Raw genomic sequence first — 15528 nt, 5'->3', positions numbered from 1 at the left:
ATTATTTGCTTATGTCCTACAGCACTTATTTCTCTTGTTGGTCAATTATCTTATTTGCTTTTGACTTTTTATTCAACAAACGTGAGTGCCTCTGTATTCACAGTGCAGTTCTAGATGCTGAGGATAAGTCTCCAAAAGTTTACAGTCTAGTAGGGGCTATGAGAATGGAGTCTCTCTGCTAGCTCCATTTGCTAGTACTTTCCACTTTCACCCTTCCAGACCTTTGGTCCACCACTAAGAGAGGGAGACCAAAATACAGGCACAAAGAGTGTGTCAGAAACTCCAGCCATCTTCCTGTTGCCTTGGCATCACTCTGTGTAGTGGCATATTTCTTTAATCTGCTTCCTGAACTGTTGTTTACATCAGCAGGAGGTAGGTAAGCATTTCTGGAGATAACCTTTTCCCATACAACTCCAGCACAAACTCTCTGACAAGCACCCAGCGTCATTACCCTTTGAGCTGTCTGCTGACCTCTCCAGGTCTTTTCCCAACTTAAGGGAACGCATAACATCTTGAAGATTCTATTAGCCACTACACTTTCTCTTGGTTTCTTTGTACCACTCTCTCCCAGTTCCCCCTTCTCCCATCACTCTTTCTTTCTTTTTTTTTTTTTTTCGGTATGCAGGCCTCTCACTGCCATGGCCTCTCCCGTTGCGGAGCACAGGCTCCGAACACGCAGGCTCAGCAGCCATGGCTCACGGGTGCAGCCGCTCTGTGGCATGTCAGATCTTCCCGGACTGGGGCACGAACCCGTGTCCCCTGCATCGGCAGGTGGACTCTCAACCACTGCACCACCAGGGAAGCCCCCATCTCTCATTTTTACGTCTCGCTTTCTCGCTTCTCTTTTTTCCTTACCCATGAAAGTGTTGACCTTCTTCAGGATTCTCTGGGAGGACTCCTCTTCTCCTCCTATGGCTTCAGCTACTCTTATTTCACAGGACTCCCAAATCTACATATCTCCAGCCCGCACACCTCTTATGGTGCTAGAACTCTGTATCTATTGGGTTATTGGACACCTACATCATCTGGATGTCCCTGCATCACTTCAAAAGTCTAAACTGAATTAATCACCCCACCCCATTCTATCTTTCTTCCTCTTTTTCTTATTTTGGTTAGTGATACCACTGGCCATTCAGTCACCCACATCAGAACCTTTCTTCCCTTTTCTTCACCTCCCACCTGCAGTCATTTAGCAGGTTCCTTTCATAGCCAGATCTTTTTCTCCATCCTCAGTGCTGTCTTATTCAGGCCCTCAACCCTGAGCATGGACTTTGGCAGTAGTCATCCCAGATAGCACTGCTTCCAATATTCCCTCTGCCAGCTTCAATTTTCCTTTGCCTAAGGCTTAAAGAAAAGACTCCTGCGCATCAGCTATGCTGGATTACTTGCTATGGCTTTGCTCTGCCTTTATATTTTTCCTTCTCTCATCAGTCCTACCTTGGCTATCAGATTGCTGTTAACTCTCTAAAAAATTACCATGTTACTCAATTACTCAGAGCTTTATTAATCCTACTATTTACTGAATGCTGGCTGCATGTTAATATTTAACCTCAAATAACTCTATTAGGTGGTTATTAACACCCACATTTCACAGATGAGGAAGTCAGTGTTCACAGAGGCTAACTAACTTGGCTTGGGGCCACACATCTAGTAACTGGCAGAGCCACAATGTCAAAAGCCTCCCTTTAGCATTCAAAATCTTTTCTACAACGTTTCAGCCTTCTTTAAACCTTACCTTCCAATACTTTCTATGTGATAAAGACAATGTTCATACCATTTTACGTTTATAAAGTACTTCTGTATGCCCTCTGCTCCAGCCAAACTGCCCAGCTTGCTTCTCTGCCTTTGCTGTTGAGTTTTGTCTCAGTTGCCCTTCCCTGTCCATTTCACAGTCTTGCACATGCTTCAAGGTTCAGCTCATCTCTTCCATGAAACTTTTCCAACCTAAAATCATCCAGATTGCCTTTGAGCCCTGTGCAGCTTTCAGTTGTGACCAGTTTGTGACCAGATCCTCAAATTCATATGCTCACCAAGCATTATCTATAGATTAATTCATATGTCTTGCACATAATATTTATCTCTGTTTTTCAAAACTATAAAAGTATTTTTTTCCTCATTAATATTTTTAGAAGAAATTGTGTGACAGAGATCTCTGGTTTCCCAAAATCCATTCTACCATTTTCCATAATACATATCAGACATATTACTCTCCAAAATAATTACAACATTTTCTAGCCTCCCTTGCAGCTAAATGTAACCAGATTCTGCTTACAATGGAATGTAAGCAGAAGTGTTGTGTCATACTTGTGAAAAGCTGATGTTTACAGAGATTAAATAACTAACCCCTGGGTCACACAGCTAGTAACTGGTCAGGCCACAATTAGAACCTGTGTCATTCTAACTGTAATACTCAGATAAATGTAAAGGGAGAGAACATGCCCTTCGTCTTGTTTCCTGCTGGCTGAAATGAGGATGTGATCCTGGAGCTGAAGCAGTCATCTTGGATCCTGAGATAGAAATGGCATCTTGAGGATGGCAGTCACAAGATCAAAGGAGCCTTGGTTCCTGATATGTTGGGAAGCCAGTATGCCAGTTCTGAACTGCTTATAATTACATGAGAGAAATAAACTTTTGTGTTATTTAAGTAGTGTTATCTTGGTTTTCCATTACTGGCAGCAGAGTCCTAATATAAAGTGCTTCCATAGTCATAGGCACTTTTTGCTTATTTCATTTTCTCAGCCAGTGATCTAAAAACTACAGTGCTATTAAGTATGTCTGCAAAATATTTTAACCCTACGTCTTCAAATGAGAGAATAACATTTAGAATAAATCATTTGTTGTCAGGGACACATGCCTTGTATATATTTTAACTTTTTGTTTGTAAAATTTGCAATTTCTTAACAAAATTATGAACTCCTGGAGGGCTAGTGTTGTGACTCAGTACACCTTAATATTCCCTATAGTTAATAGCACAATTCCCAGAATATGTTATTAGATGATTGATAAATTAGTGTAATTGCTTCACTTACCAATTTTTTGCAAAGCTTCATTTGATAAATATTCTATATTTTCTACTTTAGCATTTTTAAGTAGCATTTTTTCTACTTTAGTGTCTTTATTAACTTTGGTCTTTGATAATTTTCTCAGGGAAAATATATACAAAATACATACATATTCAGTTTTCTCCTTAGTTCCTTTGGGGGTATATTTTTAATTATATAAGCAATGTATACATACATTCCTGTAAATAATTCAAATAATAAAAGTGATAAAATGAATGCTTCTCTTCATTACTTCCCTCAATCCCATACTCTTTTTCATATTCCATAAAAATTGAAATATAAGTCTGTCATAGCAAGAATAGTAGAGTTCAGACCGCTTTATGATACATTGAGATTTGATTATGTGTTAGGTATACATTGAGAAAAGTTTAAATTTTAGAGTGACCCCTAAAATTCTTTTTGACTTTAAAATAGAAAATAAATTAGTATTGAAGACTTAAGTACTTGACTCTTTAAGTTCAAAATAATATTTTTTATTGTGCCTTAAAAATTGAAACTATGCAGATAGATATGTCATGCTTCAAAAATAGTCTTTGTAGAGTAAAACTTTTGTAGTCTAATGATCTATTTTGTTGAAGGATTTCTGATATATAAAACTCACAGTTTCAACTTTAAAAGCAGATGCCATTTAAAAAAGAAAAGTTTTTTTTAAAAAGCGGATGCTCTTTATTTATACCATAAAATTGAGACTGTAGTTTCAAGCAGTATTTTCTGTATTTTACTTGTTAAAAATGGTATTTATTTTTAGTTAATCTTTAGTCTGCTTAAATTCATATTCTGTTATTTGTATAGGGTGAATGAATTTATTATAAACACAGAGCATTTCCCAAGCATGAGGATATTTTCATTATTCTAATGTAATATGCAAAAAAATCCATATGTTCCAGTCCTCATGAACAAGACTGTCTAATTATATGAACATTAATGACCAATTAGTATTTGTCTTTTCAGATTGTAAATATGGCTGACTGCACAAGTAGGTATAATTAGACAGTGTGACTGGATAAAAAGGGAATTGAGAGCTTCCTTTACCTTCTCCAGGCCTTTGAGAATTTCCTCCAGGAGAGAGGGTGAGAACAGAAACCAAATGGAAAAGTACACCTGGGTAGATGCTGATTGTAATATGTGATGATAACCCTTAGTATAAAAGGAGATCCATACTTTTGTTCTTCATTGCTTGGGCCACTCTTATTTTCTCCTTCCTTTATAAACTATATTCATAATACAATATACAATTTTGCGATCCCATGAGGATCTGATAAATGGGCTTTTGGCGCTTAAGTTTCCAGAGTGCCTTGGATCTATGCAAGATATACTTTCAACAAGCCACTTTGTGAAGTTTGTTTCCCCTTGTGTTCTTTATGTTTTTCTTTTTTGGCAACATCTCTGCTTTGTATTTTATTGATGTTGCTTTATTAGAGTCTTTCTTAGGTTATCAGTCTCTTCTCTTTAGGTTTCATGTCCTCAGTATAATCATTCAAGCATTCACTCAACAAAAGTGTAAGCATCTATTATCTGAAGCATTGGGATTTTTTATATTGAATTATAGTTTATTTACAATGATATGTCAGTTTCAGGAGTACAGCAAAGTGATTCAGTTATACATATATATTCTTTTTCAGATTCTTTTAGCACTGGGAATTTTCAAAGTGAGTAAGAAACAGTCTTTTTCCTCCAGAAATTCACAGTCCAGAGAGTGAGATATCTAAACACACAATTATAGTCTGAAGTATTAAAAATTATGATAGGGGAAATATATCATAAGGGAAACATCACATTTCTTCTCTTCCTTTGGAGAAGAAAAAAGGATAGATGGGTAAATAAGAGGAGAAAAGATTTTCCAAGTAGAATAATCAGCATGCGCCAAGGTGCAGAACTATTAAAAAAATTTCTATGACTGGAGCATGGTAGTATGAGATGAGGCTAGACAGCTGGACAGGAACCAGATTGCATTCATCATAAGCCGTTTTTTGTGTTTTAGAAAAGGATGGGGGATTGGGAGACAGGTGGAACTCTTGTATTGATTGTGGTGTTGTTAGGAAGATTGATCTATGCTGTAATGGTGATAAGGAGAGGTAGGAAGGTGAGGTTTGGCATGTTATGGGCAGAAGGGTGAAGCAGAGGTCCCAGGGGTCTGACCATTAGTGCATGGGATCACAGGATAGTGGTCAGAAGATTGTCAGATAACCAGGGACTGAGTCTAGATGTGATGATAATGATCCGGGATCTGTCATTTAGTACACAGGAGGCTAAGAAGTCTGTCCATAGGTGCAGAGAAACATGATATTGTTTCCTTGTACATAAGTCCCCCCATCCCAACATTTTTTTAATGAAAAAAATTTTAACATATATGAGTTAAAAGAACTGCATGGTGAATACCTATATACCCATCACCAAGGTTTCACAGTTATTAGCATTTTGCTACATTTGCTTTTTCATATTTCTGTCTACACCATTTGTCCATCAATCCATTTTTTAATGCATTTCAGAGTATAAGCTGCAGACACTGATATGATACAGATAACCCCTAAACATTTCAGCATTTTATATCATAAACTAGTGTTCAATATTATGGTTCTTAATGTTGAGGTAAAATTTATGCACAGTGAAATGGAAAACTTTTGAGTCCCATTTGACAAATTTTGACAAATGTATATACACCTGTGTAATCCAAACCTCCATCAAATATAGAACATTTCCATAATCTTAGAAAGTCCTTTCATGCCTCAATCCAGTTGATTCTTCCTCCATTCCCCAAAGACCACTGTCCTATGTTTTCACCATTGGATTATAGATTCAAATTCATATAAATGGACTCATACAGTTAGTTTTCTTTTGCGTAAAATTACTTTTGCTCAGCATAATGTTTTTCAGATTCTCCATGTTGTTGCATGATGCTGGTGTGTACATAATTTTTTACTGTGGTAAAATATACATAAAATTAAACTTAACATTTTAACCATTTTTAAGTGTATGATTTCAATGGCATTAAGCACATTCACATTGTGCAACCATCACCACTATCCATCTCTAGAACTTTTTCATCATCCCAAACTGAAACTCTGTACCCTTTTAACAATAACTTCCCATTACCCCTCCTCTAGCCTCCAGTTACCATTATTCTGCTTTCTGTCTTTATGGATTTGCCTAGTCTAGGTAACTCCTATAAGTGGAATAATACAATATTTGTCCTTCTGTGTACGGCTTATGTCATTTAGCCTGAAGTTTTCAAGGATCATCCATGTCATTGCATGTATCAGAATTTCATTCCTTTTTAAGGCTGAATAATATTCCATTATATATACATATCATATTTTGTTTATCCTTTCACACATCAGCGGACATTTGGGTTATTTCCACCTTTTGGCTGTTGTGAGTAATGGTGCTAGGAACACAGGTGTACAAATATCTGTATGAGACCCTGCTTTCAGTTCTTCTTATACACAGAAGTAGATTGCTGGATTATATGGTAGTTATATGTTTAACTTTTTGAGGAATGGTGGCTGTACCATTTCACATTCCTGTCAGCAATGTACAAGGGTTCCAATTTCTCCACATTCTCACCAGCACTTGTTCTTTTCATTAAAAAAAAAAAAATCGTAGCCATCCTAGTAGATGTGAAGTGATATCTTGTTGTGGTTTTGATTTGCATTCTCTTGTTGCTCTTGTTGTTGAGTATCTTTTCATGTGCTTATTGACCATTTGTATATCTTCTTTGGAGAAATGTCTATTCAAATCCTTTTCCCATTAAAAAATTTGGGTTTTTTATCTTTTTCTAGCTTATTTCTTTATATATGCTGGATATTAAACCCTTATCAGCTATATGATTTGCAAGTATTTTCTCACATTCTGTAGTTTGTCTTTTTACTTTCCTAGTAGAGTCCTTTGATTCAAAGGTTTTTAATTTTCATGAAGTCCCATTTATTTATTTATTTTTTGCTTATGCTTTAGATGTCATATTTAAGAATCCATTGCCAAATCCAAGGTCATGAAGGTTTATCCTTATGTTTTCTTCTAAATATTTTATAGTTTTAGCCCTTATGTTTAGGTCTTTGATCCATTTTGAGTTAATTTTTGTATATGGTATAAGGGAAAGGTCCAACTTCATTCTTTGGCATGTGGCTCTCCAGTTTTCCTAGCACCATTTGTTGAAAAGAACGTCCTTTCTCCACTGAATTGTCATGGCACCCTTGTTGAAAATTATTTGACCATATATGAGAGGATTTATTTCTGGACTCTTTTCTATTCCAATGGTCTGTATGTCTGTCTTTATGCTAGTACCACTGTATTTTGATAACTGTAGTTTTGTAGTAAGTATTGAAATCAGGATATATGAATTCTTCAGTTTTTGTTCTTTTTCAGTATTATTTTGGATGTTTGCAGTCCCTTGAAATTCACTGTGAATTTTAGGATGGGTTTTTCATTTCTGCCAAAAAAAAAAAAAGAGGCATTGGGATTTTGATGGAGAGTGTATTAAATCTGTAGATTGCTTTGGTAGTATTGTCATTTTAGCAATATGGTCTTTCAGTCTATGAACATGGCATGTCTTTCTTCTCTAATTTCTTTCAGCAGTTTTTTAGTTCAGTGTACAAATCTTTGCCTCCTTGGTTGTTATTCTTTTCTCTGCTACTGAAATGAATTATTTTCTTAATTTCCTTTTTTGATGCACATAACTTTTTAAAAAATTTATTTATTTATTTATTTATTTTTGGCTGCATCAGGTCTTAGTTGCGGCATGTGGGATCATTTCATTTTGGCACATGGGCTCTTCGTGTGGTGCACAGGCGCTTCATGTGGTGCACAGGCTCTTCGTTGCAGTGCACAGGGCTCTCTCTAGTTGTGGTGCATGGGCTTCTCTCTAGTTGTGGCATGTGGGCTCCAGAGCGCGTGGGCTCAATAGTTGTGGCACGTGGGCTCCAGACTGCTTGGGCTCTGTCGTTGTGGCACGCAGGGCTCTCTAGTTGTGGTGCATGGGCGTAGTTGCCCCTCAGCATGTGGGATCTTAATTCCCTGACCAGGTATCAAACCCATGTCCCCTGCATTGGAAGGCAGATTCTTAACCACTGGACCACCAGGGCAGTCCCCTGAGGTACATAACTTTTTAATATTAGGTTTTATGCTTGAGATGACTGTATGTAATTTCTAATCAAGACTTCCAGTGTTGATCTTTTAATATCCTTGTATAGTCTCTGTTGGTGAGAAACTATCTCCTAATAGGTATTAACATTTTTTAGACTTTTTTACAACCATTCAAAACTGCAGGAGTTGAAATTAAATTTTAAATTTAACAGTACTCCCTCTTTTCATGACAAATATAATGTTAAAAATTCTTAGGAACAACAAATTTAGAAGTCAATAAAATGTTTCAGTTATTTCAAAATAATGATGAAACTCTATACTGCAGTATATGCATATATTTTTCAAGTGATTGCCTTGTATCTAGCTGGTATACTACTACAAGGATCCATCAGTTGCCAGCAGACAAATATCTGTTGTATGTGAAGGCCAGATTTGGGGCCATCATCCTTCCAGGGTCTCCCCTCCCCCTTTCCTTCAAGCTGTTAGCACCTTTTGGCTGTGAACTGTCTTCTTGGACATCTCAAACAGAAACTCCTCCAGCAGCTTCATAGCGCAGTGGTATGCTCTGCAGCTAGCTAGTAGTAAATCCATGTCCAGGGGCTTGAGCAGCTCTTTGGCTATGCTTAGTGTCTGGGTGTGGGATGTGGCTGATAAATCACTGACTCCAGGGAAAGGAGTTGGATCTGAGGAGTCCCAAACAAGTTTGCTCACAACCAGAGGTCACCATCCTGGGAGCACCAGCAATCCCTGACTGTGCCTGGTAGCCTTGAGGTCTGAAGAGGTCCACTTTCACTTGACCCATTGAATTCCATTGTCTGCACAGCACCACGTGTCATGGCCATACTGTGTGGGAGGCTCTGGTCTAGTGACTGGCCTGTTTAGAAAGGAGAAAAAGAGAATTTATATGTACTTTAGGAAGAAGAAGCAAAAATAGGTCCATCCTGATAGGCTTAGGCCTTATTTCCAAAATTATACCTATCTCCTGACGATGATAGCATTCCCAGTCTAAAGTATGTCAGTTTAGGATTCTGCATTGGAAATTAGATGAATGGCTCTGGCTAATGTGTGAATGGCTTAAAAGGAAGTTGGAAACTTCTTTTTTGATTATTTTTCTAGTTGTGCCATTAGCTAACTGATTACCTTTACTATGTTTTGCTTTCCAACCTCTCTTTCCTCATGCATTTCTCTCTTTACTCTGCATTATTGCCTCTCATGTGTACACTTCTAAATATAGAATTTGAAGTTATTTGAAATACAATTCAAATGCCATTTTTCCCACTTGATTCTTTTCTGATTCCCCCTACCAAATAATATCTTTCCCTCCTTTGGGAGGAAATGTTTTATGTTGTAATTTTTTTATGGCATGTATTGTATTCTTTCTTGGACTATGGTTTTCGTCTGTATTTATCTCATTTCCTCTTCCTTGTTTAGAAGGTCTCTGTATATCTTCCATCTTTTAGAATTGTGAAGAAGTTGTAGTTTATCTCATTTGAGAGTCCAGCAAAATGATTTTTTAAGCAATAAAAATTTTTACCTATTATAATTAGCAAGCACATATAAACTATTTTGTTTAACCCTCTGTCAGGAAGAAATTTGAGAAGTTTGGACTAAAAATGGAAAATCTGACTTCACTTTCACAGATGGCACACCTGTAATACATGAAAAAACAGGTTTCAAGGGTGCATTCAATTCTGAAAAAATGTTCCTGCCTTCCATTGCATCATTCTTCAGAGAATCTGTGTTGCAAATTTTGAAGCCAGGTTCATGGAATGATGTAATGGAGGAATTGATTGTAACTCAGTTTTCTTCTTGATTGTACCACTAACCATCACCAGTTTATTGGTTATTTGGAAGATATTAAACCTGAATGTGGAGACTTAGTTCATTTTACTACAGCCAAGTGACTGGATTGTGGAAATTTATTGAGAGTAACTGAGCTGCTTCTCCAGATCAAGGCCTTAAAAAATTTTTTTTTAAACTAAAGGTTTGGAGAATAAAGTGTTTATCAGATCCTCATAGGTTCACAAGACTTTGTTACTGATGTGACAAGATATCAGAACACAGTGAACTAGAAACTGCAATGGGAAAATATGCTCAATTATTTAGAGCAGGACTTCCCATTAACGTGTGACAAGAGGATTGAGCAGATGGCACTTGAAGGCTACACTTATTTCCATTGTGGAACTAACTGCCCTGATATCAGCAGAAACACTTATGTTTAATATTGGTAGAAATTAAGATACAGCTTCAGAAAAGAAATACAGATTTTGATGTATTTGAAAAGTAACGTCCATGGTTGTAAGTGCAAACTGAGGATGTGACTTGAACACCCAGGGAATGCCCTCTCTTGTGGTGCCTCAGGGGGACCTGAGGGAGCTGAGAACACATTGCTTACCAAGGGTTAGGGCAGTGCTGCTGGAGTCAGGTGTGTAGACTGATATCACCTGAGAACTCCTGTTCATCTATCCGGAGATGAGTTCAGAAATTGAGAGTAAATGTTTAGAAACCTTACAGTAATTTGACAGAATATTGAATTTAATAATTAAAAAGTTGGGCTTGTATTATGTATATTTTTATTTCACTTTCTAATAATTCATTCTTATCGTATTTTACGAAAGTTATCTATCTGAAATCGATTAGGGAGAAAACAAAACAAAGCAGGTACTTCATCACAGGTGGCTTGGAAAGCATTGATTAGAGTCTCTTAGAAGTGTGAGGCATCTGGAAATGAATTTCTGGCAATGTGACTGACCAAATTCTAGGTGACATTTAGGTCTATGTGTATTTATGAAATACACATTTTGTTTTATAGCTAAAAATTAAAAACAAAATGGCTATTTTAGAAAAACTAACAGGGACTGTACTCCATTACAGTTACTAATTTAAAATAGTCAACTTTCCCATCTGTGGATTTTTGATCATGAGCCCAGTAGTGTAAAATTTGGCCACCCTTATTGTAGTACAATACCTTTACCTAGGAAATTTACCCAGGAAATCCTAAAAATATTTATTGAATTATTTATTAGTTTGCTAAATGAAAATTAAAGTAACTCTGAAAGGTGAAATTCGAAAGATGGTTAGACTTTTAGCCTCCACCAAATGTTATCTGCCTTGTTCTGCTGTATTTGACTTTTGCCAATCAGAATTTTTTTGAGCATGTATTGCTAAAGTACCACTATGAGGGTAGTATGTTTGTGAGATCCTGAGTTTTATATTGTTGTTGTTGTAATCAGCTGAGATTTTTAGTAAACTAAATCCTTAGTTGTTGTTCTAACCAGTTCAGATCTTTACTAAGTTCTTTGATAGAAATCCTCTAAGTGATTGTTCATAACTCTATTCTGATACTACAATTACTTAAAGAAATTACCCTGAAAATCTGTTTTCCAAAGCAGGTGTTTTTATACTATAATATCTTCCTTATACTTTCCCACTATACTTCCACAAATTTTTAAAAGTTGGCCCATATAAGAAGAAAATAATCAGCCATATGGAAATAATAGCACCGTCGTATTATCAACTTTCATGTTAGATTTGTGAAACTGAAATATAATTATGAATAACAAAATAAACACACGTACTATACAACAGGGTATGTGATTATGTGCTTTTGACACAGTAGAAACAATTACTAATAAAATAAGGTGTTTTATTTGGAAGAGAGACTGTTATTGGCAGTGGCTTTCCAATTTTGTCACTTTTAAAAGTGACTATGTTGGTGGATGAGATAGTTATGGAAAAAAAATGTATACAATCCTTATTCTTAGAACACATACATTGTGAAAGTTTCTTCATGCAAAAGTTACACAGGACCCAGATTACTAAAACCGTCGCATTCTAAGGGGGAGGAAGTGGAATATTTTCTTCACTTAGTTTATCACTTCTTTTAGGCAATTCATGAAATTCTTCATTCTGAGTTTCATCTTAACCCCAAACACTGGTTCTGTCTTTATTGACTCTGCCTTTATATTTAAGAAATAAATATTTTTAATAAGTCCATGGGAAATTTGCTGTGTCTAGTATTTTGTACTTGTTGATGTTTCTTTAAGCATTGTGCTATATTTCTCATGTGTTCTGTTTTCCAGCTAAGTACAGTGGCAAGGCCTTTTAAGAGGATGCTCCATTCTATTTCTTCCTTCCAGAGATTGTAACATTGTGTTCTATTTATAGTGAGGGTTCACTCTTCACTGATTGAAAATGATTTGAAGATCTGCATTATAATATGTTGGTATCAGAATTAGAGAATAATATTGGCATGTTTTAAGACATTTTAATGTAAGCATAATATTGTTTCTGTATTTTTGCAGGAAGATTCTTTGGCAACAGATGATTTCCTTGTGGACTACTTTAATGAATTCCTTAGCCTTCCAGTGAGTGTATTATTATGTTCTGTGGAATATATTATCAAAGCAAAATATTGTAAACACTGGATTATCTTGTGAGACAGATTTATCAGGGATATTTTTTAAAATACTAATTAAAGCATTTAGATAAAGTTTTGCCTTTTTATGGAGTTAATCATTTGGGTTTGAATCATATTTAGGAATTACTCTTATTGAAGAGGCTGGGTCAGTTATACTACAATAAAAGTAAATAAATAAAGAAAAGAAAAAAATACCTGGAATTTTTCAAACAATCAAAAGCATTCTGTACAAAATCGGATACAGTTGTATTTGGGTATCATTTTACACTTTGAACTGAGGTGATAAGGAGAGAATATAAAAAAATTTAAGAAACTAAATTTCTTGCCTCTAGGCAATTATTGTCATCCTCTTGGACAGATATTAAAGTGGAATTTGTGTTTAAGGAAACTAGCGTTTTATATCGATAGTAAATAAGACTCGAGACATTGTTGGTGTAACATAGGTAGATGCCAAATAAGAGATTTTTGGTCTTAGACAGCAGTCACTGGTAGAGTAAGTATTGAGGGATTTAGAAAAAGTGATATGGGGATGCATTAAAAACACTTATACTGTTGTATAGAAATAAAGTTCATCAGGAATGTCAGATGAAAGAAAGTTAGATAAAAGGTTTTTATTATTGTTATGGAGACTTTTTTCATTCAAATAGTTACTAGGCAAAATTTGAAATATAAAAAGTCACAAATCATTTTAAAGGGACTGGACCCTAAAATGAGTAATCTCTTAAAGCCCAACCACTGAAAATGATTTTTGAAGGGAACGTATTAGATGTATTTTTTTGCCTAGATTAGCTTTTGTGTGTATGTATGTATCTATGCATGCATGTTTGTTTTGTTTCCTTTTTTCCAAAAAGAATTTGCGATTTCTCCTCCACCTGGCATGCTAGGTGTTTGGGACCATTATGGGGGTCAGGTTGAGACACCAAGCCACGCTCTCCCCTTCCAGCATCAGGCTTAAGCCACATTACAGCACACCCTTAGAGATTCTTTTGTGGTCTGACTCTTCAACTTTCATTGTCTAATTGTATATTATAAAAAACCCAGTTGAGTCACAAAGTTGTCGGAATTTTGCTCTTCTGGATTATGTAGTCTTTCCTCTAGGCTCTGCATTCTCCATTCTTCCTCCAAAAAAAGTACATTTTTGTGAAGTTCTAAAAAGAAAAATCTTTATATTGGGTCTAATTTCAGTTTCTCAAGATTTACATTTCATTGTCTCAAGATTTGATTATCTTGACTTTTACTTGCTTTAGAAAATAAATTCCCTTGCCTAACTTTCTTTTTAAAAATATGTTTAAATTCTAGAAGAAATATAACAATAGTACAGAAAATTAACTTCAAACGTAAGAAAAACTCGGCTGAAGTCCTGCCATCCAGTTAGAATAGACGTGACCTTTTTTTGTACATTTGCTTCAAGGCTTTAGATTAATTGACTGAATGTGGTTTCTCTTGAACTCTGTCTCTGCAATAATGTTTTTCATCCCTCCCCAGCAGTTTTGCCCCTTCATATGTCCCATGCAGCCCACTTGGGTCACTTCTCTCTCCTTTCTGTCTCTCCAAATTCTGCTTTTATATTCTCTGTCTCTCTCTCTTTCTGTCTTGCTCTGTCTCTCTTCCTCTCTCGTTCCTTTGCATTTACATTTGGTAGCACACAATCTACTTATTAACTACCCATACTTCATGCCATAAGATGGGAGGAGGGGAAGTGTCACACGTTTTCAAGAAGAATTTGGGGTCAGGGAGGAGAAGGAGTAATGGATTCTCAAACCAAGTTCCCAGCAAGATTCTAGAACAGATTAGTAATGTTTGGTTTATGAGCACTTAGCTAAGAATTCGAAGCCAGCATGGGTTTACTGAGAATTAGTGAGCCAAACTAATCTCTCTCTTGTTTTTGGATAGTTATGAACTGGCACTTTAGGGAACAATAAATTTAATGTATTAGGATTTCAGTAAATAATAATGATAATAAATTGAACCATGTTACTTCCTGCTCAGAGCTTTGTCTAGCAGCTTCTCATTACACTAAGAATAAAATCCAAAATCCTCCATGACCTGGCTCTTGCCATCTCTTGGTCTTTATTTCCTATGCCTCTTCCCCTTGTTAATTCTTTTCCAGCCTAACTGGAAAACTTGGCCTTCTTTATGTTTCTCAAACATGAATATGCCAAAGGTACTCAGGGCCTTTCAGCCTGGAGGGCTCTTCCCTGAGATATCTGTATCACTTTCTCTCTGATTTATATCACTTCTATTCAGGAAGCCTTCCCTCCCAACCTTGTCTGAAACAATACACCAAACACATTCTCCACTTATGCTGCTGTATTTGTCTGCAAAGCCCTATCATGATCTGTGAAATTCGTTCTCACATATTTGAAAAAGTTCACTAATCACCGCTAGACGGGGTTGACTCTTAACAGATGACAGATTGAAATCCAAATTCCTTAATATGGACTCTTTGTAACATGGCCTCAGTAGAGCCTTTCTAGCTTTGTCTCTAGCTTTGTACTTCTTATGTCACCCTGTGCGCTCTTTCCTGCTTCCCCCAATCACCCTCCCTCACCTTAACCACATGTGCTCTTCCTGTGCTCATCTCCCAGTGTAGTGGCTAGGAAGGGGGGGCAGGCAGAACTGTTTGAGCTCAGCCCCTCTACTCATTACTCGTGTGATCTTAGACACGTTCCTTAATTATCTATTTCTTCGATTCCTTTCTCTATCAAAACAATACAACTATCTTACAAGATTGTTATGAAACGAGGTAACATAAATTAAGTGCCTGGCACAGAATTAGTGCTTCTCTTTCCTTTCCCTCACTAACTAGCCCATCTTGTCATCCATTCCTGAAACATGAGGCGTGGTCACTCTTTAACTGGATTGATGGATCATTGTCATTCTAGAGAATAGTCTGTCCCATGCAAATCTGTCATTGGCTTTGACGTTTAAAAATTATTTTTTATCGGAGACTTGGATGAAACATTG

At 36.3% G+C, this 15528-nt stretch overlaps 1 protein-coding gene across 9 annotated transcripts in view; it reads left to right on the top strand.

Annotated features, from left to right (window-relative positions):
• RGS22 (regulator of G protein signaling 22) overlaps nucleotides 1–15528 on the top strand; it is a 154508-nt gene that overhangs the window by 1308 nt on the left and 137672 nt on the right. For all 9 annotated transcript variants that reach the window (XM_067017197.1, XM_067017195.1, XM_067017198.1 and 6 more), the window contains exon 3: nucleotides 12446–12508. In XM_067017197.1, the coding sequence (XP_066873298.1) occupies nucleotides 12446–12508 (63 nt within the window). The remainder of the gene's footprint in view (nucleotides 1–12445; nucleotides 12509–15528) is intronic.

The sequence above is a fragment of the Kogia breviceps genome, chromosome 17 (genome assembly GCF_026419965.1).
Source record: "Kogia breviceps isolate mKogBre1 chromosome 17, mKogBre1 haplotype 1, whole genome shotgun sequence".
NCBI lineage: Eukaryota > Metazoa > Chordata > Mammalia > Artiodactyla > Physeteridae > Kogia > Kogia breviceps.
Note: the sequence above shows the minus strand (reverse complement) of the source record. Positions and strands in the feature narration are given on the sequence as shown.